General features: G+C 37.3%; 4 protein-coding genes across 5 annotated transcripts; all 4 read right to left on the bottom strand.

Annotated features, from left to right (window-relative positions):
• Positions 1–8,551: 8,551 nt before the first annotated feature.
• Positions 8,552–10,800, bottom strand: LOC122591982 (dynamin-related protein 4C-like). The gene is made up of 2 exons (XM_043764200.1): positions 10,290–10,800; positions 8,552–10,188 (listed from the first exon to the last, which is right to left on the bottom strand). Exons 1-2 carry the CDS (start codon positions 10,798–10,800, stop codon positions 8,552–8,554), a joined length of 2,148 nt encoding a protein of 715 aa, XP_043620135.1.
• A 380-nt stretch (positions 10,801–11,180) lies between these two features.
• LOC122593488 (COBRA-like protein 10) lies at positions 11,181–13,835 on the bottom strand. The gene is made up of 2 exons (XM_043765906.1): positions 13,272–13,835; positions 11,181–12,692 (listed from the first exon to the last, which is right to left on the bottom strand). Exons 1-2 carry the CDS (start codon positions 13,822–13,824, stop codon positions 11,281–11,283), a joined length of 1,965 nt encoding a protein of 654 aa, XP_043621841.1. The 5' UTR covers positions 13,825–13,835; the 3' UTR covers positions 11,181–11,280.
• A 718-nt stretch (positions 13,836–14,553) lies between these two features.
• Positions 14,554–18,222, bottom strand: LOC122593489 (DDRGK domain-containing protein 1). 2 transcript variants are annotated; one of them, XM_043765907.1, is made up of 9 exons: positions 18,123–18,222; positions 17,879–18,030; positions 16,826–16,931; positions 16,587–16,693; positions 16,298–16,399; positions 15,760–15,921; positions 15,549–15,605; positions 15,322–15,358; positions 14,554–14,864 (listed from the first exon to the last, which is right to left on the bottom strand). In XM_043765907.1, exons 2-9 carry the CDS (start codon positions 17,996–17,998, stop codon positions 14,659–14,661), a joined length of 897 nt encoding a protein of 298 aa, XP_043621842.1. In that variant the 5' UTR covers positions 17,999–18,030; positions 18,123–18,222; the 3' UTR covers positions 14,554–14,658. The 2 variants fall into 2 exon arrangements, with proteins under 2 accessions (XP_043621842.1, XP_043621843.1); XM_043765908.1 differs by having other exon boundaries at positions 17,879–18,033; positions 18,123–18,210.
• A 2,589-nt stretch (positions 18,223–20,811) lies between these two features.
• On the bottom strand, positions 20,812–22,626 carry LOC122591292 (thiamine thiazole synthase, chloroplastic). The gene is made up of 3 exons (XM_043763534.1): positions 22,221–22,626; positions 21,309–21,869; positions 20,812–21,158 (listed from the first exon to the last, which is right to left on the bottom strand). The coding sequence occupies exons 1-3, from the start codon at positions 22,548–22,550 to the stop codon at positions 20,997–20,999; spliced, it is 1,053 nt and encodes a 350-aa protein (XP_043619469.1). The 5' UTR covers positions 22,551–22,626; the 3' UTR covers positions 20,812–20,996.
• Between the last annotated feature and the right edge of the window lie 243 nt (positions 22,627–22,869).

Raw genomic sequence — 22,869 nt, 5'->3', positions numbered from 1 at the left:
TAACATGGTATAAACTCTAGTCTACTATCCCCAAGCAACCATTGTGATGATTGGTCATATATCCTCATCGACCAACAAAGTTTGCTCCAACAAAAGCATACCAATAAACGCGAATTTTTTTTCGAAATGGGCATATTTCAAGAGTGTTTTGTCAAACAAGTTTTGGAAAAAAATTTTTTATGAAACCAGTGAATCCGGTATTTCAAATACCGGACTCAAGCATTGATTTGACAATAGAGAGAGAGTGGGACAGTGGTGGTACAGAGCACACAGGCAGAGACAGAGTGTGCGCAGAGGTGCAGGCAGACAGTGACAGTACATCGAGTTCGGTATTGGAAAAACCGGATTCAACCTAACCCTAACACGTGTCGATGCCTGGTGATACCCTAGTTGATGTGATGTGACCTTGGTTCAGAGGTGCAGGAAGATGGCAGTAAAATGACTATGAATCTGGTAATTCCAAAACCGGTTTCAAGTGGAGACAAAAAAAAGCCCATGCAACGTAGCAGACTATGTATTGTATACATACATGCATATTTACTCATAGATGATCACGCAAAAACATATATTTTTCATAAACAAGCAACTAGCAATTTATCAAAGCAGTATTTTCATAAACAAAAAATGGCCTCTATCAATCCAGAAACCCAGAGTTGTTGTGGCTACAAGCTGCAGATGAACATCGGTCATACAACATCTCCCATGACCGTGCCCTCATAGAAGAGCCACGTTGTAGAAGAGGTGATGGAGGGCTTAACAGACTACTGCAAGATGGTGTGCCCGACGAGGTTGTACGTTATATCAGGAGTGCTGGGTTTTACGAACTCTTCTAGGCATATACATGCCAACTTGATCATTCTTTGATCATCGCGTTGGCTGAGCGATGGCGTCCTGAAACCAACACGTTTCACTTTCCTATCGGTGAAGCGACTGTCACCTTGCAAGATGTGCAGGTGATATGGGGTTTACCCATACAGGGACCACCGGTGTGTGGTAAGTGGGTTACAAAGACCCAAAATGTTGAATATTGGAAGAATTTGTGTGAGGAGTATTTGGGTATTTACCCGGAAGATGACGACTTGCGCAAAGGTCGGATGAAGTTTAATCGGTTGGCGGGTACGATTACTTTTGAACATTGGGACCCGAATGATGAGGAGCGTTGCCAACAAATGGCTAGACGGGTTATTCTAGCTCTTATTGGTTCGCAGCTTTTTCCTGATTCTAACAGCTATGATGTTAGTCTTAATTATTTGTCGTTTCTGGGAGACCTGAGCATAGCGGGTCGAAGGAGCTGGGGTTCAGCAACCCTTTGTTGTTTGTATAGGAATTTGTCTAATGGGACTTGGCCTACTAGACAAGGCATTGATGGACCGTTGTTGTTGTTGCAGTATTGGGCGTGGGAAAGATTCCCACGCATTGCCCCACGAGTCACGCCATTCAAACCGGATGACGGAGAAGAAGAAGAGGTGTATGAATACGGAAGTTATTTAGCAAACAAGTGGTGTGGAGACCACTCAAATCGTGATACACCGGGACACTGTATAATTTCGTTTCGTTCTTTTTTCAATGCGCTAACACCTGACCAGGTAATAATTAATATGTTTTAATACGTTTTAAGTTATATTTACTTATTAATCTCTAAGTTATAATATGTTAATATCTTTGAATACTTTTTAATTAATGCAGTTCGAATGGACTCCGTATACCAACTTCATCAACATACTCCCCGCGAGTTGTAAGACTGGGCGAAGCATATGGAGATACATGGGCCCCTTGATTTGTTGGGAGGAAGTGGAGTTCCATCTAGCAGATAGAGTTGCTAGACAGTTCGGCTTGATACAAGCCATTCCTGATAATGATGCTTTGGTGGCCCCAGCACAGCATAAGACCCTCATCAAAATGCGAAAAGCGAGGGTCGATTACTGTGAAGTACATGCCGACTATATCGACCAGTGGAACAACCGGGCGCAGCGGATCCACCAGGGAGACTGAGGGGCCACCTATGCACCAGGGTATATGGAGTGGTATTTGGAGCGTACCGTCTTAACAGTCGGTAAGCCCGGTCAGCAACAGCCTCCAGGCCAGTACCCTCAGCGGGGCGTTACCCAACAGTTTTATGTAAGTTTATTTTTGTTAATTAAACCTTACTACTAATAAATATTTATTTGTTACTAATATTTAAATGTGCGCAGCAAGACAGTTTGGTACAGGTTGACGAGCGAGCTCGTCAACAACAAGAAGCAAATCCGCAGATAAGTCACTTGTTTGGGGATTTTAGAACAATAACGAGGGAGACATTTTCGTTGACTCAACAGGAAGAACGAATGAATTATTCGTCTCAAAATTGGCAGTTTCCTGAGCCACAGCCATTTGAAATGTCTCCCTCCCAAAGTTATCAAGCTCCTTCCAGTTCTGGTGCTGGTCCTTCTAATTGGGCAGGTGGTCCTTCCAGTTTTAATACCCAAACTGTGTTTAGGCCGACACCCAATTCAGGGTTTCAAAGTTACCAACCGGGTAACCCATAGGCTGTAGCCTCGACTTCAGCAACCCATCAAATGTTCTCGGGTAATTTCTTCATGGGTAGCTTTCAAACCCCGAATTATTATACCCAAAATGCAGGACCAACTAATCTGTTTGATCTCCCCCCACATCATTTTAATCCTGATTTTTACTACGGAACTGGTCCACCGGCTCGAAACATTTCTCCTTATCCGATGCAAGACTTCTCTCCTTATATTGGTTCTTCTCAACTGCCAGCTACAAATCTGGCAAATGATGAAGGAGAAGAAGAGGACGACGTGTTCGAGCCAAGAAGAAGTAACCGAGAACGTGGCAATCCACCGGGATGTGGAACTGGGGGGCATAGATAAATTATATTTTTCTTGTAATTCTTTCTTAGGTTTGTGTTAATAACTATCTGTATATTTTATAAATAAATATATTTTTTATATAATATTGTTTAATTGAAATATTTAAAAAAAAAACAAAATGGATATAAAACTTACATCAACTTACATTAAATTAATATATTCAAAATAAAAAATATCAAAGTAAGGATAAAAGGAATACGTAAACTTAAATAAACATAATACATATTTGAAATACTACATAAACTTTTTAACTGAAACCGTCTTCAGCTTCCAATTTATAAATTGTCGCCAAGTTGATTTTTTTGTTAACCAACTTTAACAGTTTCTCAAGTTCAGATGTTATTTCGTCGATACTTGGTAATGCCGTCTCAAGATAATCCTTATGCATTTCTTCACTTATAATCATTCCGATGCCCTTTTTGCTTATTTCTTTTATTTTCTTGTTATGCTCGAGCTTCCTTTGTTCCATAAGCAGCTTACAGTCATTAATTTTCAAGTAAAGTTCATACCCGTCGCTTAAATCATCTTTACATTGCGCTTTCAATGCATGAAATGTTACCGTAGGAGGTGATGATGGGTCAGATGACGATGAAGAAGCCATAACTTACAAATCGTTATGGGTTTTTAGATGTCGGATATATATGTTACAAATGCTTAAACACCCGAGTTATATATATATACTATATTTAAAACCGGGATTTGGAATACCGGTTTCGAAATTGATGCACGCGACCACTGTAGCCAGTCAACAAACTGTAGGCAGTCAACAGACTTGTCACATCACCTGAAGACAACAGACTGAATCAATGTTGCTTTTTGAATCCGGTTTTTCAAAAACCGGATACTGCAGGTTTTTGTCAGGTTAATGTGACCGTGAATAGGGGTAATGGGTACTAAGTTCGAAACCGGTATTTCAAAAACCGGTTTCAAAATAACTAACCAAAAAATACAAGGATGACGTACAAACAAATGTATTATTTTGTTGATGTTGAAGATTTTGGCTTATATCCCAATTAAATATTTTTTTTAAATAAGAAGCATTATTCTAGTGTGTTTTATGTATTTTTATTTTATGTATTGTAATGTTTACTTTGTGTTTTAATAAAAACACACTTTTATTCATAATTTAAAAATACTACAAACTTATTAAAGACAAACATACAACATAATAATATATAGAACACATTATTAAATAACAAAGTTATTTCATCATCTCATGGACTCCTTTGGCCGTCATGATGAACTCGTTCAATGTGTAAACCGCATTAGCAAGTTGGTCAATAGCAAGTTCAATTTTCTCGTACTTCCCCTGCAAATAAGTGACATATTGACATTCAAGCTCAGTACAATGCCCGGTTTGTATATAACGGATTTCTTCAGCACACCATTTCTTTTTCGCTGCCAGTTTGAGACCAATTTCAACAATTTCCTCTTTGGACTTTTGGTGGTCGAGGATATCAGCCATGATACTGTCATTCACTTGATCGACAGTCATTGGTGGTTTATGGTTACATGATCGAAAGACATTGGATGAGGAAGCCATTTAAGATGTATAAGATTTTGAGAGTTTGTAAGAAATATCTGATAAGGAGCCAATATTTATAGCTAAAATATTTACACAATTAGTCCCTATAACATTTTAGTACCTCAAATTCAAAAGATGTACAGTTTTGGTCCCTTAATCCAAGCTATAAATACCAACTCATAGACACTTCATTTGCACGACGAGACATTTTCAATATTTTACAAATTCACACACTCTTGCTAACAAAATGGCCTCCTTATCATCAAACAAGAATGTTCATCGACCTCGTCTGACCGAAGAAGAGATGAAATCAAGAATCATTGCTAATGTCAAAGAGGATACTCTCCTTCAAACTGAACTCTCTAACCAAATGGGTTACCTACAGGAGAAAAGGCGACAATGCGAGCATCGGCTTGAGGCACTACAAGCACCAGGCCGTAAACTCTCGAAGCACGAAGAGACATATTCGTTGGTTCTGCAGGATGAGATCAAGAAGATAAAGAGGGTGGTGGATGACGTTTTTTACGCTGGTCACACGGTGGGTGACCAGTGCACCTGGGCCGAATTGTTTCATGACAACTGCGGGGAAGGCAAAAGTACTTGGGAAGTCAAATGCCCGCAACACGACAAGTGGTGGGTAAATGAAAAAGCTTACCGCGGCTGGGGGAAAATGACAAGCAAAGATGAAGAGTAATTTGTGTTGTATTTTAGTTTAAGTACTATGTTTTTTATATTTTGTGTTGTATTTAAGACTTAAGTAACGTTATCAATAAAATGTGTTTTTATTTCATGTTGGAACCAATTAAAAACAGATTAGGAATTCAAGAAAAAACAAACATAAATTTCAAATTCATCAATACAAAGAGACATAAATTTCTGGAAAAACAAACAAAAACAACATTTTAATTGAGGTTGAAATTTCATGGCATGACATATTCAAATTTCAGGGCATGTCTTCCTGTTATGGCTCAATTGACCACAAATACCACATCTAGCTTGTTGTCTTGAGGTTGAAGATCTGCTCGTAGAACTCTCATCCATCTCGTTCCGGTACCGTCTGGTGCGTCTCCTACCCCTTTGCGTGACCAGTTTTTCAGGGTCTCCCTGAATCTGCCAATCTACCGGCGCCCAGTAATTCACCTCTCGAAGGGGAAAGAGTGCAGCATTATACTGATTTCTCCATGTCCTAGTTGTGTACCTTTTACTTGGAAGATTAGCAGCTCTCTCTTGTCTATATCCGCAAACAGCAATGGCATGAGAACATGGAAACCTTTGATGCTACCAAGCTCCACAAGAGCATTTTTTCCTATTCTCCCCCATGACAACATTGTATGTGTACTCGCCTTGTGCATTTCTTTGGTTTGTTCTGACCGTGTAATTACCTGTTCGTTCATCAAAGACTTCCACTCTATGGCTTGTTGACGCTCGTTCACGCATCTGATAAACCTGCCACATTTTGCGAGCTAGTGGTGGGTTCCAACTACTTGCCTTCCGGTATTGGCTGACAAAATGGTCTCTTGTCCAAGTAAAAGTGCTCTCAATTAAAGCTCTAATAGGTAGCATTCGAGCCTTACCAAGGATATTGTTTTGACACTCGGCAATGTTTGTCGTTAAGTTACCCCAACGACGAAGCGCCGAGTCGTGCCTTAGAGTCCACTTCTCCAAACCAATGTTCCTCAAATACGGCCAAACAGCATCATCTTCACCTTTGATTGTGTTTATCGCCCAAGTATACTTGGATGATTGGGAGGTGGAACCGATAACCCAAGCCAGATTTTTGATTCTCCTGTTCTTGAAGTGCGAGTTGACGTTGCTACAAACGTACCTCAAACAATACCGATGATGCCACCCATCAATTTAGCTTACTGCATTAAGAATGCCTTGGTGACGGTCTGAAATGATACACAAATCACCTTGCCTCTGCGACCCGACATGCTCTTCAAAGAGATTTAGAAACCATCCCCAACTTTCATTAGACTCTTCATCAACCAAGCCATAAGCGACCGACAATAGTTATCCATTGGCGTTCTTTGTCACTATAGTTAGCAACTTACCTTTGTAGCTGCCTTTCAAATGAGTGCCATTGACAAAGATCACCGGAATACAACGTTGGAATGCCCTAACTGCCGGTCCAAATGCCCAAAATACATACTTGAATGTATGTATATGGCTTGAACTGGTTGGAGAATGGAGCCATTCCACAACAGTGTTTGGGTTAGCATGTTGTAATTCAGCAACATACTTGGGCAGTGCATCAAAGTTACTCGGCCAAGTTCCATACAACCTTTCAATTGCTAACCTTCTTGCATTCCACGCCTTGGCGTAGCTCACATCAACATTGAACGTTGTTTTTACTTGGGCCTGGATATGTCTAACTTTTAAAGTTAAATCCTCCCGCACTTGTGACAAAATTTCAGAAGCAATCATACTTGCTGTCATACAATGATTGTTATTAGATATCACTTCTCCATAACAATTGTGACTCTCCACCCACTTTGTGATCTGAAACAATCCTAATCTGTTTCTGTTAGATCCAGCTACAAGCCACCTACACGGGACCCGGTCCGAAACACCACGATAATTCTTCCCCCTGGTCATGCACTGTGCTTTCCAAAACGCTGGCCTTGTATCCATAACAATAAGTTCTCTGTTTTCTCTTATGTTCCAAAGCCTAACAGCGTGTATAAGCTCCGCCTTGCTCTGAAAAAACATTCCTTTTTCTATCACATTTCTATCTGGCGACCAAAATACCACATCTTCTTGAACTTCATTGAATGGCATTAGACGATCTTCATTATCATCTTGAAGATTAACAAGTTCTTCATGCTCCAAAGGACCTTGTGCATGAGCCCCTTCTTCTTCTTCATCTCCAGATACATCCCCATCAACGCTATATGCGTCGATGGTATCATCACTTGTATAAGGTGCCTCGTCGCTTGATCCACCAACCATTGGGTCAATTTCATGATCTTGAACATGTTCATCGTCTTCATCGTCATTGTCTTCATCATCGTCATTGTCTGCATCATCTTCGTTATCTTCATCATCTTTGTTATCTTCTGGCTGGTTACTCCCTTGAAAAAAACACTGACTTTGAGTCAAGCTAAACAACTGGTTTGTAAAACTAGGCTCGAACTTCACTTCAAATTGCGCTTCACCGAGATAATAAATCATTGCCAAAGTATTATCATCCGTAATTAAGTTCCTAAAAGGAACACCCTTAAATTCATATCACAAATATAATTGCAGTTTGAACTGTTGTTTTGAAATACCAAAACAACTGTAAGTTATATCAGAGATTTGTGAAAAAGTCATCATGTGGAAAATGGGAAAACTTCTTCTTTTCGATGGATCTGTATTTTGAAGGATTCCATTTATGAATGATACTTGATCATCCCATACTAACTGAACTACAATGGGTTTGAATGATGAAGAAGAAGCCATTTTTTTTTGAAAGTGTTTGAAATGTTATCTAAAAATGTTTGTTGAGTACTGATAATGTTTACTGATGAAGAAGAAGCCATCACATACTATATATATACAACAAAAAACTAATTAGGTTAACATATCATAAGGTTTCACCTCCATTCGACACGTGTTAGGGTTTCCTCGAAACCGGTTTTTCAAATACCGGTTTTGAGTAACGTGTATTTGACCACTGTACCACCAGTACCACTACACTGTACCACCAGTACCACCACTGTCCCACTGTCACATCAACCTTCGAGTCCGGTATTTGAAATACCGGATTCAAATACAGGATTCAAATATTCTTTTTGACTAGAATATTTGAATCCGGTATTTCAAATACCGGATTTGACTAGAATATTTGAATCCGGTATTTCAAATACCGGATTCACTGGTTTCATAAATATTTTTTTTTCAAAACTTGTTTGACAAAACACCCTTGAAATACGCCCGTTTCGGAAAATTTTTCCAATAAACGCAACACACCAATCGATTGAATACAAACCAAACGTGACAAACAAAACCGCTCGATCGGCCCTATTTAAATAAAATTACCAGAACATGAGCAACATATATGCTAGAGGGGTAGCAACAACTTTGTCCATAATCATACCTTTATATAATAAAACGAACATTACATATAGTTAAACTAACCAACACCTCAATAACTAACCAACCTCCATTGAAGCTAATCATATTCTCGATGTTGCAATATCTCGATCTCTTTTTTCACTTTATTAAGATGATCAACTTTATTTTCCAGAATAAACTTGAATAGAGATAGCTCAGGATCTAAATTCGGTAACTTGATGCTCTCATCTTGAGAACTCTTGGTTAAGTTATCTTTCATTGCAATGTTAAACCCATACTTAGACATCATATCCTCCATAGAAGACATTAGATTCAGCATTGCGTAATCAACAAACCGGTTCACAACAAATTCCCAATAACATACGATGCGCATCTTTAAGCTAAAAGCCACTTTAAGTCTACGCTCATCATATGCAGCAAGATGCCCAACTTCGACACGACCCAATCCTTCAATGTCTACAACTTTTTTCTCGATATCAGCAATCTTTAGCTCAATTGATTTTAACCTGTCCCATTTTGCCTTGTAACCAGGTTGGCATGTAAGGATAACATTCTTTTCCATGTTTAACAATGCATCCACCTTTGTATTGAAATCCCATTGCATCTTTGCAAGAACCCTTTGGGCTGCCAACTTCAGAGGTGAATACAACTGTCGATGGTGTTTCGCATGGTCAACCAGAACTTTTGCTACGACATCATTCATGTGTATGAATAGAGTTGCAGAAAAGTTTTTACTAATACTGGAAGCATTTGAGATTAGTTTATTGAGGAGCCAGTGTAGCATGCCTGGAGCCGGGGGAGGTAGAAAGTCGTCGTACCTGCTAACCAATAACTTATACTCTTCATCCAGAAATTTACCATTTATATGAATGCTTGGATCCAGAAGTAAGGATTGAAACATATCAAACTTGTCTTTCATCATTGCAGCTGCATGCATAGAACTTTCATTTTCATACTCTTCATACATTTTGTCTACAAAGAGCTTCGAAAGAGAGCGACTTGCTAAGTCTACGACAGACAACATCGTTGGTAATGCTTCACTAAACGAATCAAACCGTTCTTCTAATTGTCTTCTCTTGATTGCAGTTTTTTCCAACTCCCTCGAAATTCCTTCATAAATCTCAGAATTCCAGTTGAACAACATTGACAACATACTATCAACCAGAGATTTGGCAACTACATCGTACCCGCAATATTTCCCGTCAATAATTTTTGAGAAAACATTATACTTATTTTGGATACCCTGTTCGATTCCTTCACTTTTCTCGTCCACCCGAGTAGTAACTTCTTCGTGTTTCTCAGTATCTTCTTTGATATGTTTGCCTTTCTCATCCTCCACAACTGAGCTACTTTCAACAAACAGATATTCAAACCCGAAGTCACCTTCTTCATCATCCAAATCAAACTCTTCTTTTGCAGCAGCTTCTTCATCACATTTCTTGTACATTTCTTCAACTAATTGTTTACACTTTTCTCCCTCCTTCCCAACTGAACTACTAGTTTCAACAAATAAATACGAGTGCTCATCAAACCAAAAGCCAACTTTCTGCGTAGTCAGTTGTGCGATGATAGACGGATCAGAGCATGACTCTAGATTCGTGACTACAGTAACGACGTGCGATTTGTAGTACGCTCTATTAAAATACTTCATAGACAGATTTGAATGAAAATCTGGTGCTGACACCACATGTAGAAAAATGCATCTACCATATCTAGGTTGATTCTTAACATAACCTAAAAACGCAACTTTATTAGGTTCATATACATTATTACGTACGTAACAAAAGAAAATTAAATCATAATCATGATAATGAAAGAATTGAAATTGATTTTACCATCCAAAATCTCGATCTCTCGATCTACATGAGCCTTGTCATCGTGAGGATAGTTTTTGAGTCCAGGTAACAGAACAATATTGAGATTAGAAACATACGGTTGCATAACGATCACTGTAAAATTTGATCTCGATTTTGACCAGTAAGCAGGCAGCGATTTCACAGCCTCTGTAATCTCACTCTCCAAATCATCTTGGGATACTTCTTTCTTTACCGGAAGTGGATAGTTATCGTAACTTAAAAACATTTTGCTTAAAGGATCATCATGATACTGAAAACTGAGAGTGAAAGGAATTCCTATTTCGCGAGGCAGATCAACGCCTACCAGCTTGCTCACAACGCTAGTTTTACCTACATTAGCATCGCCTACCACTATGATTTTGGGGAACATCCGCCTTTCTATCACATCGAAATCGATAAGCGTTTCAAACAATTCATTTATGGGTTTATTGAACCTTTCTTTGATTTCTTTAACAAGTGGGGGAAGAAGGGTTTGGTTGAAATCCGCCATGTTTTAGGTCATTGAAGAATAATGCCAAGATGATATGGGTGAAGTTTACTTATAACCCCATCTATCCTAGGAAAATACTCGTATGAGTTTTCGATAGATATATCTAATTGAAATATTATCGTATACTAAGTCAAATTATTATAATGCTACTATTAAGGTTCATATCTTATCTCTGTTATACTAATTCAAATTTTAAATTTAAGTTTCATTTATTTATATCTTATCTATCTCTGATCGTATTAGCAAAATTATTTATTTTCCATCTTAATAGTGACCATTTTATTTAGTCTCTAGTCTCTGATACTATGACTGATACCTACCACTCTACCAGTCACAAATGAACACATATTACAGCTATATCTTATAAATATATCATTTTGTAACAATTCTATTAACCAAAAAAACTCGCTCTGTAAAAACTCTATCATAATTTTTTTTTCTTCCAAATTCTACAAATTACATAGTGTCACTGATGGAAGATCAATATGTAATCACAATGAACGTCAAACACGCAACAACAGCAGCCAGAAAAAAACTGATAGGAGATCGAGGACTGCCCGCGGAACGTTTAGGTAATCGTTTAGGCAATGCACATTCTTCACCATTAAACACTACCTTTGACGGAAACCCGTCTCCATTTGCTATATGTAATCGAGGTATATTTTTCTTCAAAAACGAAATTACTGATTGTTGTTTACCCGGTACAGGTGGTTCCCCTGGTTTTGACCCGTTTGTTAATGCCACCAAGTAGTTCAAACCAGGCAACCCTTGCATAAATATTGTCCTGTTCACGTTTGGTAATTTCGTTCCATTAAAGGAGTAAACGTTTTGGAATCCGGGGAATGCTTTTTTCATCTTCACAGCCATGAACCAGTCTGCAAAGGGTCGCCTTTCCCAGTTGAATATTGTTACCCTTGCTGTCCACCCGGTTTTATAATCGCTGTCAACGTGCCAGTTTAAGCTAATCGGGCAGTTATCTGGGCATGGTAACTTTCTTGGTAAATCCAAGTGCTTGATTTTAGCCCATGCTCTTACTTTGGCAGTCCTGTTAGCAAATGGAACAAGCAATGCTTCCGCGGGAAGTGGCAATGCTGCGGCATCCTCATCACATTTTCTAGTGTTTTCATCCTCACAGCCACACGCGCAAGTATTGCACGGAACGACTGAATCGGCATAATAAGCTGAATATGACACACAACATTTCGCCATTTTGGGTTTAGGTCTTGTTATATTGCAAGTTACTTGATAACTTGCTATGGCAGAGATGGTGGCTTCAATGCCACTCGGGTCAGGGGTTTCTGTTGGGTCAATATGTACGGGCTGGCCACATTTGTAATGCGGGTTAACAAAGCCTTCAATGTGCCAGTTTTGAGGTGGATTGATGGCGGTTCGATTTAAATCAGGCGGAAGTTTGAAAACATTCATCTGAAAAACTGACTTGGATTTAGTTGCATTCATGATTTTTGGTAAAATGCTTCCATTCCGGCAACAATATGGCAATTTCCCAATCTTCTCATCATCTTTCATGGTTGGAGGAAGGTCGGAAATGATGGGTTTTTTTTGGCAGCTCATGACTTTAGAGAAATCAAAGTCTTGATAATATTGTCCTGCTGCACTGTAGAGGCATTCAGAAAGCTCTTTCTTACGAGTAAAAGCGCCACGCATATCATAAATAAACTCATTTCTCATCCATTCAAAGGTTAAGTTCCAATGATCAAGACGACCTAGTGGGTGATCATTCTCGATGGTTACCTCAGCGAGGTAATTGCCCTTGTATGCCTGTGTAATGTCGTATATGATGGACAGATCAGCTTTTCTTCTAGGAAAGAACTTTAGTGTCTTCTTCTTCGGCTTATACTTGGGATCTTTTTTACAGCACACATGCATAGTTTCTGTTTCATCAATAAAAACAAGCAAGAAGTTAGTATAAAAATCGTGGAAGTCATGAACCTTATGAATAAAGTGAATTGCGTCTAATGATAAATAAGATCATAAACCAACTCTTCGTAGAAGAGTTGGCCACCAGCTGCCACTTTCTAGGAGCAACCTGAGTTCGAATCTTGCCAGAGGCAGAATTGAATTTAAATGGTTGAATTACCTTGACACTATCCCTGCTGGGGGTTATGTGGGTACCAATTCGGTACATGGGATTAAACGGTTCCTATCAATCTACCGTTTTTTTTTTAAATAAGATCATAAGACAAACAATCCTGGTCTTTTAAACAAACTGGTAAGCTCAGTTTGACATTTTGGACACAAAACCTTGGTATATATTTGGTTTCAGCCAAACTATGCACACAGTGGAAGATATACAGTCTAGTTAGACTTATATGACGGCTTTCCAACAGCTACTTCAAACTGACAGAAACATTTAAAGAATCTGGTTCTAAATTTTCCAAACCAGTCAATCGATCATATTTCAGTAACAGAAAACAAGTGAGGCTTGCAAATGTCTAGAAAGAAATACGTACTGGCTTTCGTTGTTGCTTTGGGACACTTAAAGCCTTCATTTTGGAGCTTAATATTTGTAGGCATGAGGTTGCCCCCAAGCTTCACACCGAACAAAGTTCCTTTAAATTTAACCTTAGCCGACATCTGACTTAGATCGCCTGCAGTGTCAATGGCAGTCTTTAAATCCGCCTGTGGATACCCGGTCAGACGAGTTCCGTTCTTCTCCACTTTCATTGGAAAACTGTCACCATTAAGAACTGTTGCACCATCGGTAGACACCAAGATCTCATCGTGTTGAAAACCAATAAACGCTTCCCATGATTTCAGCTCGGTGGTGCCTGTATTGACAAGTATTAACTCAGACTTGAAAGCCCACGACTGTGCAGTGGCGTTCTTGAGATGCGGGTACTCTTTCTGTCGTGAATCAAAGGTATATTGTAAGAAGATACCGTTACAATTTTCGACCTCCTTTGGTACTGTGATCTGAGTTTGATCTCCACCGGTTGCATCATCTTGAGCCATACAAATGTGACAAAGAAACAACAAAAGCCATGATACCCATAGCACTCTCATGTCCTTGATTTATTGATGGGTTCGATGCCTAGATGATTTGAGAAGGCTGGTGACAGATACAATGATTACAGTGAGTGATGAGTGACATAGGACGACGTTTATGATGGTGTGTGTGGGGGGGGGGGGGGGGGGGGGGGGCAGGATCACCCACGGTGTCCGGTGGAGGAGCGAACAAATAAGAAACTGGTTAAAAATAGAAAGTTGTAAGTGAGACCCTCTTAGCTGCATTCTCTTCCCTTATTTTTGCATAAAATTAGGAAAGAGATTTGGAAGAGACTAGACGCCTTACCACACTTGTCGAAATGATCATATTACTAATTATGTAATTACAAGATTTATACAATTAAAAAAAATTAATATTTAATTTATATTATTCTAATTATAGATAGCACTATTTTGATTTCTTAAGTTTCTTTCTTGTCAATATTGAATCAAATTATTTACATTTACATATACATATTTGAACAATTATCAACAAGCTTCCTTTGATCATGTGAGATAAAGTAAAACATTTTCCTTTTTTTTGTTTTGTTTTGCACACGAAATCATTTTAGCCCTCAAATAGGAAGAACAGACTTTACTTAAAATTAAATCTGAGCTCAATGTATCTACTGCCGACATACAACGATATTTTCAAACTCCTGAGAAACTTAATATTAAAATTTTAACTGATATGCATGCAGTTTATAACAAGTTAACAACTATTTGTAACACAAAAGACTGAGCTCATGAAGAATGCACAAGTAAATTGTTCTAAATCCTTTTAGTTAATGTCCAACATCCAAAGAGTTACATAACACAGACTAGGATGTAAACCAAAATGCGTACAGTGGATCAAGCGACGGTGATCTCATCTGAAGCAACTAAATCATCGACAAACTGTGCTTTGGGTTCCAAGTCTATGAACTGATTTGACTGGCTGGCTAGATGAGCAATGCTGACCCTCCCTTCACGCTTGATATAATCTGCAACGGCCTGCATTTCTTCATGTGAAATGTATATATATTTTCCTCTATCATCCATGACACCAGATAGTCTCCCTGGATCAACAGGTAAAAACATAGATTAGTTCAATTTTTGAAGAGATTAACAAACACACAAATGGCAAGCATGTAAAGCTGATTCTGTAAAAAGGCGAACAATCATATGTGTACTTTAAATCATAATAAAATGTTGGCAAGGTCCATCAAATGAAAAATCAGGTTCAAGCCAAATAAAATTCAAAAACCTGTTTGAAGGTCAACAAAGACAAACCCATTTGAAGCTGTATCCAAAACATTACTTGTTCTGCCAATAAAGAAAATAAAATATATATTTATAGTTCTTGCCGGACTCATTTCAACCCTGAACCCTTTAACCAAACTGCCCAGATTACCACATCTATAAAAAAATGAAGTTCCATAAACTCATAAGTCATGCTGTTGCAGACCATCTAATGGCCACCAGAGAGTTGTTATTAAGCCAAATAAAAAAGATGAAATACAAGATTTATCATACCCATATCTTCTAGTGCAGTGATTCGATTGATACAGTCCTGTGATATAAAACAAGATAAGTATGCTATATTCCATAATAACTAGTACCATCTTAAACAGGTGGCATTCAGTACTATCAACTTTAGTAAGTTAAACCTAGATAGCACTTAAAATGTAAGTAAATTAATGACCCACTTGCAAAAAGACGTAAGGATTTGAATCAGAACAAAGAAAATTGAATATTAGTACCTGAGTCCGCAGTTTGAATTCAGCAGCAAGATCTTCCAAGGGAACACATTTCTGTTTCTGCATTATGGACCATAACAGTAACTAATAAGACCGTATAATTATGCATTGCCATCAATACAATAATTCCCATTAACTTAAAATGTTCCGTTCACTTCTACGACTAGAGGAACCACAATCCATGACGATATAGCTTAATTAACAAATGAAATACCTTGATGTACTCCACAAAATCATAAAGCAAACCCTGGGTTCCATCTTGAACTTCATTTTCTGTAGTACCTTCAGCATCTACTGAAAATTCTCCTTTCCACTTATCAAACTCTAATGCTGCAGCCTCCTCCTCCTTCGCCTTTCGAGCCGCAGCTTCTTCTTCCTGCATTGACCATTCAAATTTCTCTAACACCCCTAATTGATAAAATTTATAAAAAAAAAATCGCTTATGACAAGTCAAAAGTTGGCCAAAGTGTATAGTCAATGCATACAACCTATTAAATCACTTAGACAAAAATTACGCTAACAATACATTACTTGTACCCATATTTAACACAAAAACATATAACTATAGTGCTAAACGTCTATACTTAGTAAAATGTTCAAAGAAGTGAAGAAATGGACAAAAAGTATTTAGGGTCAACCTGACCTCTAAAGTGTTGCAACATTAGCAAAAATCACATGTTTTAACATGAACACAGCCAATTTTGGACAAGCCTTAATGAATAAATATGCACAAGTAGAAAAAATAAACCAACCAGCATACGCTCTTTTGCTTCATGTTCCTCATCCTTCCTCCTGCGCATTTCTGCATAACGATCTTGTTTTGTATTTCTTGACTCCCTCGCTGCCTCTTCAGCCTTCAAGATAACAAAAAGAAACTAATTAAGAATACAATGCCGAAAGAGGAACATTGTATACGTACAACAGCACTTCACCAACTTTCTGGAAATTTCAAGTTAACATCCAGTAAGACACCTTCATTATATTAAAAAAGCATGATATGACTAAAAGTCTAAAACTGCAAACTAAATGAATATATTGCACCTGACGTTGTGCTTGGCGCTCCTCTTTCTTCCTTCCTTTCTTCTTTGATGTCTTTGCGTTATAGTACTCCCCTTCAACAGCTTCCTCATCACTTCCATCTTCTGTTTCTGCTTCAGCCCACAAAAGTGTCAGTGAGTACATAATCCAGTACTACCACTGCTTCAATCTTAATCGAGTGGAGTGCTCAATACAGTAAAACAAATTCTTTGTTACCAAGCTGTAAGTTCAGTAGCACAAACCTTCAACAGTTTGTGGAGCAGAAGATGTGCTAGCTGCCGAAGTGTTGCGTCTACGCATCCTACTACGAGCACCAGTAGGCCTTACAACATTTTCTCTTTGTTCAACCTACTTAAACTTAACTCTGTTATCTAAGTATTGCTTCAAAAAAATATTAATATCTTAAGTTAACAATAACTTCAAATATCAATGAAACAGATGGCATGGTTTTGAAAAGGGTGACTATACATACACCACCTCTTTTAGTCATAGACCACCAATTTATGTTTTATAGTGTTGTACATTTGGTGGTGTAAAACATAAATTAGTGGGCATTGAACCTCATTTGGTAGACATCTTTAAGATGGCCAGGGGAAAAATTACAAGGAAACGGCCACGGCAGTACCAGTTAGGTCGCATGGATCAGAGCAAAGGCCAGACTTTCCCGGGTAGACTTATGCCTCTCCATTTGTTTATAAATATGTAAATATTACATCTTTTCGGGAATTAAGTTGTGGAAGCATGTAACAAAAGCTAGAATGGGAAAAACAAACCATTTTAAAAGTTGACCATAATTCTAAGTTTAACGAAATATTAAGAGCGAAACTTATTACAGGACAAGTGGAGCATAACTATTACTTTTGTATCTAATTTGGTAGTCAAAACTGTTTTCGTTCCATTTTAGTAACTATTCCCTCCGTCTGAATATAACACCAGACAAACACACATTTTTTCAAAAAAATGCAATAACTAGAACTTACTTATCACTCAAACGACAACTTTACACTTTAAAATACTACGATGAACTATAATTCTGTGACCGAGGGAGTACGAATTTAAATCCGCCTACTTTGGGTATTATAGCATATAGTATAACCTAAAAAGCAACCTATAATAATAACGTTTCCTAATACTTTTCTGAAGGCAGACGCTAACGTACACTTAACGAAACTAACGAAAAATAAATTTAATGCTCGTTAATTCAATCTAACATTCATCGAACCACATCGAAAAAGTTATAACTACCGAAACGAACAACCGACTTAAACAAATCATATATAAACCCTAACCCTAACCTGTGGCGGTTGTTCTGCATGATCTTCATGAGCAGCCTGACGGCGTCTCCAAAGGAAAAGCGGAATCAAAGCAACAATAAGAATCATTGAAATGATTCCTGCTATTATATCTCCTTCCATTTTTATTTTTTATAACTTTTTTGCTTTTTTATCTGCTAATAATTATCACACAAGAGAATGATTAAATTAGAATAAGTTTCACTTAATTTGCACAAAATCAAATAATTAACTTAAAGGAAGTTACCTGAAGAAAGTAGCTCGAAATGATTAACACGGTAAGGGATTATGAAATTGTGTAGTGGTTTTTGATTCTGATTTCTGAATGTATTTTCTGATTTATTTATTTATTTAGTTTATTTTCTGAGTTATTTATTTATTTAGTTTATTTATATTTATATTTATATTATATAATATATAATTTTTTAGCCCAATTTTGTTAAAATCGTAATCGGGTAAGATCCGGGTATGTTTAGCCGATCCAGATTTGGTCTTAGTTTGGATATTGGGCTGGGTGATTATTGGGCTTTGAGGGGCTCGCACTTCCGTACGTAGATCTTCATTTATTGATGTTTTCAAAAGGAGAGTGATATCTTTACTCTCTTGTAAAAAGCAAAAAGGTCATTTTTTATTTTTAAGTAATTTCTATCTTTTTATTTACCAAAATTTTTTTAATATTTATTTTAATAATTAACATTTTAAGCCATTATCCATTTTTAAATATTTCACTATCACCTTTACATCAACTTAACCATTTGAGACTTGACATTGTCACCACCAGTAATAATACCGTCACCGACAATATTAGACCGTTGTGCCCACTACCGCTGCCGCATTGCGCGGGTATCATGCTCGTATCTACAACATATTTTAGTCATCTACAACAAAAATACATATTTTACTGCACAGTGTACAACTGTGTAAATCATGTATTGTTGTAGTTTACCAAAATTTGTTGTAGATATATCACTCCCCTTTTCAAAATACTAGGCGTCAAACTTTTAAACTACTGTCAAGAGAAGTTTACAACTATGCTCTTTGAGTTTTTTAAGGAAAGAAAAGGATAAGTAATTATAAAATGGGGTTTGTTAAATACAACCCTAAGGGCTGTGTTTAAGGTGCATAAATTGTTTGTATATTTACCATGAAAATCAGAGGGCGGACTTTTAATATGGAAAGTACAAGTTTTTTTATGCACATTAAATACAGCCCTAGCCCTAAGGGCTGTATTTAACATTTCCCTTATAAAATAATTTAGGTTTTGGGGTTTTTTCAAGGTTGGAAAGAGAATGAATTGATATGATTTGATTTGTTTAAAAAGTTTTCTTCCCATTATTGGGATGATCTAGAAAGATCTTATCTCTTTTCATCTTATCATATCATTTTTATTCTTTTCTTAATCTGAACTCAAGAACATAGCAAGGTTTAATCGGTCAGGTCGGACAAAAAAAACTACGTCATCCTTTATATTATTATTATTATTATTTTTATGAAAATATGAATCTTTATCTACATATATAATTTAAACTGCTGTAAAAATGCTAACAGATACCTTGTTTGATCAATTGGTTAGGTGCTCTTTTTTGTTCACGTGAAACTTAAGTTCAAATATTGTCTACATATTGTTTGAGCTAAAACTAATTCTATTACATAAGGGATGATTTTTTTCCGACCAACAAAATCAATTCTCATTATAAGGTGAACCAACAAAACATATCAAATACTAACATTAACACTATAAATCTATGATTTTTATCGATTCATAGTATCAAATAAATCATCGAGGTCTAATTATATCTCGCAAGTATCAACTCACAGTCTCACACACACCTTTTCCAATTTTGAGGCATCATGAACACCAATTGTGTACATATTAAGGAATTTGGTGCATCCAAATAAAGGTGAAAATAAGGGCAAATAGCTTCGGCTAGAAAAGACCCATCAAAAGAATGGAATTCAATGCAGGTTGTAGAAAGAAAGTTATCTATGTGCTATAATTGGATGGTCAAGTATGCCAACTCAAGTCAAGCATTGTCTATATGCGTTAGATAAACGGAAAAGATTTTCTTTGTTAGAATCATCTAACGGTATCTTCAATAGTGTGTCTTGAAATACTTTTATGGTTAGAAAGTGTGTGTAGGAGTTGTTTTTAAAAGAAATCTATATAACTGATGGTAAAAAGCCTTTAAAAGCTCATAAATGAAATAAGGGAAAAATATATAAAAAAAAGTGACCTATTTAGCTAAAATTCCTAAAAAGGGGAACAACGTTAGTTTTTGACGTCAGAAACCCGTTAAGTTAAGAGAAAAACTTTTATTATGTCAAAAGGTTTTTGTTATTGGAGGTAAAACTTTTATATAAGGAATCTCTTATACATTTTTACACCTTTTATCACAAAAGAAAAACTTTTAGAACATCATCATTGAATATGCTTTAAGGATGCGGAGTTTAAAGCGGCCTTACAAGCCACTAGCTAGGATATCCTTGTGAGAGTAATGTTCTTCTCAGATATACCGATACGTGGTCTATCTAGTATATCTAGTAATTGTTTCCGTCTATTTTGGGGCCTTAATTAGTACGGAGTATATTTTGTAATCGTTTCTGACCATCTTGCTTGACAACCGAAAGATGTCCATGTACTTATAAGTTGGATCTATGATACTGTCCCAAATCCCAATGCGTTTTTTGCAGCCCTCAATTAGCCCGTTTTGGGGGAATTTTGAATTATCTCAAGCTTGGTTTTAAGCTGATCAATATCGTGCAGAAGATCAAGTGTTCCATTTTTGGCATATCAGTATAGATTCTGAATATCAAGCTGAATGTCTTTATAAGTTGGATCTATACCAATTTCCTTTCCTTTCTTTTCTTTTCTTTTTTTTAATATAGATTTTGGTACTCCTAGTTAGTCAATCCTATGAGCAAATATAAGGACATAATTAAAGCAAATAGAACCTTCTTCCATTGAAAAACACAAACTCCAAAGTTTTTCACTGACATACTAACAATGAAACAACCAAAAGCTAATAACAATTCACAAGGCTCGTTTGACAAGGCTCGTTTGTTCCTTACTCTTATTTATTCAATCACGAACCCCGTACTTGTTCCTAGATATTTACTTGATTCAGGCATCAACGGTCTCGGAAGAGTCGGCAGCAGCAAGGATCAGCTCTGGGTGCATGCTGCCCACAAGGGTCCCATCCAATGCATTAGGAAGTCCCAACGACTTCAAAGCCAGATGAGCAGCCTTCTGCCCTGAGATCATCATTGCCCCAAACGTTGGCCCCTGCATATATCACCATATATAACTCAATTAGAAAATTATCATCTACGAGTAGTTCGATCTACTGTCCCAAAATAAACGTCCACTTTACTATGCATTTTAAGATTTATAAAGAACGAAGAACTTAAAAAAAAAAAAAGAACATTGATTTACCATTCTTGGAGATCCATCAATCTCAGCAACTTCCATTCCGGTAACAATCATACCAGGAACAACCTCTCGAGTCATCTTGACAATTTCATCTTCAGCAGTGTTCATGTCAAGAGCTTTCATACCAGGAACACTCTCAATCATCCCAACGCTCCGAAGTCGTTTGACTCCAGTGGCACCCATGGGACCATCATGGCCACAAGAGCTCACAACCACCTTAGACTCCATCACATTTGGGTCCATACACGATTGTGTGTCGTGGTTCATTGCCACCAAAGCCCAGTTGGTCACAACACCACCTACTCTTCCTCCCTTGATTATCAAGTCTTCAGCAGCGACCGCGTTGAAGAGCTTCACATTTGGCTTGGCCAAAAGCTTGCTCATGATGGTGGAGGTGAACAGAGCGGCGTGCTTGATTACCACGTAGTCCTCTTGCTCGTCGTACTCGATCTCGAGCTCGTCTAGGAAGTGGTGTGCTGGCTTGCGGACAACCATGGCTGAGAACAATTGTCCACCCAGCCATGCTCCACCACCAGGGCTCACAGATTGCTCAATGATGGCTACCTGTCAATTTGTTTAACCATTTATATAGTTACTACCAATAATTGCAGTTTATATCATGTAAATATAATATATAAACTTTACTAGCATAAGTTTTTGTTAAAAATCCTGTTAATATTTATACACTTGATTCAATGTTTAGTATTAACTACAAAAGATCCTTATTAATCCATTGGTATATTAATCATAGCATTAAATTAAGTACAGATTTAATTCAACATAAGCACAACTTTCATCAAAACAGAACATAGCTTAAATTAAACATGCAGATCGGTGTACATAGATACAAAAAATAAATATAATAATATAGATACAGGGAAAAAGTATATAGATAGAGGAAAATTATAAATATACCTGAACGTTGGGGTTTTTGCTAAGCTCATAAGCACAAGAAAGACCAGCAGAGCCAGCCCCAACAACAACAACATCGGTGTCAGCATACGTGATCATATCGGTCATGTATCTTCTGGTCATTTCACGCGACACGATGGCTTCTTTGATGGGTGCAAACGTGAATGATCCTAGATCATAATTAGGTGTGGCGGCAGACATGGTGATCTGCTTCTTGTTTGATTTGACGGAAGTGATCCGTTTGGGATGAGATGAAAGTACTGGGGCGCCATGGAATGATGATTGGTCGATGAAAGATGTCTTGGATACAAAGGTTGTTGCTATGGATGCCATGGAATTGATTTGATTTGAGAGAGGTTTTTTAATTTAAGGTTGGTTGGAAGAAGAAGGTATAGATGAGTGAGTGAGTGTATGGAACCAGTGGTGGTGTTATATATAGAGATGAATGACACTAGGGTATTTGGTTACCATTATTGAGTGAGAGTAATGATTTATGGTCTAATATATAAGGTTAAGTATATTTTTAAGAGTTTAATGTATGATCCAATGTATTTTTTTTATAAAAATAAAGTAATAATCATATCTAATTATGTCATGATATAATCTGTTTATAGGTAATAACAAATTAATTAATCACATATTTTGTTAATAA

This window comes from Erigeron canadensis, chromosome 3 (assembly GCF_010389155.1).
Source record: "Erigeron canadensis isolate Cc75 chromosome 3, C_canadensis_v1, whole genome shotgun sequence".
Taxonomy (NCBI): Eukaryota; Viridiplantae; Streptophyta; class Magnoliopsida; order Asterales; family Asteraceae; genus Erigeron; species Erigeron canadensis.
Note: the sequence above shows the minus strand (reverse complement) of the source record. Positions and strands in the feature narration are given on the sequence as shown.

Excerpts from the sequence above, each read along its gene's own strand:
- LOC122591982 (XM_043764200.1), bottom strand. The coding sequence starts at position 10,800 with ATGGCGGATTTCAACCAAACCCTTCTTCCCCCACTTGTTAAAGAAATC. Across the intron at positions 10,189-10,289 it reads AGAGATCGAGATTTTGGATG|GTTATGTTAAGAATCAACCT; the intron begins GTAAAATCAATT and ends TTGCGTTTTTAG.
- LOC122593488 (XM_043765906.1), bottom strand. The coding sequence starts at position 13,824 with ATGAGAGTGCTATGGGTATCATGGCTTTTGTTGTTTCTTTGTCACATT. Across the intron at positions 12,693-13,271 it reads CAAAGCAACAACGAAAGCCA|AAACTATGCATGTGTGCTGT; the intron begins GTACGTATTTCT and ends TTGATGAAACAG.
- LOC122593489 (XM_043765907.1), bottom strand. The coding sequence starts at position 17,998 with ATGGAAGGAGATATAATAGCAGGAATCATTTCAATGATTCTTATTGTT. Across the intron at positions 16,400-16,586 it reads AGCGCCAAGCACAACGTCAG|GCTGAAGAGGCAGCGAGGGA; the intron begins GTGCAATATATT and ends GTTATCTTGAAG. Across the intron at positions 15,359-15,548 it reads AATTCAAACTGCGGACTCAG|GACTGTATCAATCGAATCAC; the intron begins GTACTAATATTC and ends TTTATATCACAG.
- LOC122591292 (XM_043763534.1), bottom strand. The coding sequence starts at position 22,550 with ATGGCATCCATAGCAACAACCTTTGTATCCAAGACATCTTTCATCGAC. Across the intron at positions 21,870-22,220 it reads GCAAAAACCCCAACGTTCAG|GTAGCCATCATTGAGCAATC; the intron begins GTATATTTATAA and ends ACAAATTGACAG. Across the intron at positions 21,159-21,308 it reads TTGATGGATCTCCAAGAATG|GGGCCAACGTTTGGGGCAAT; the intron begins GTAAATCAATGT and ends TGATATATGCAG.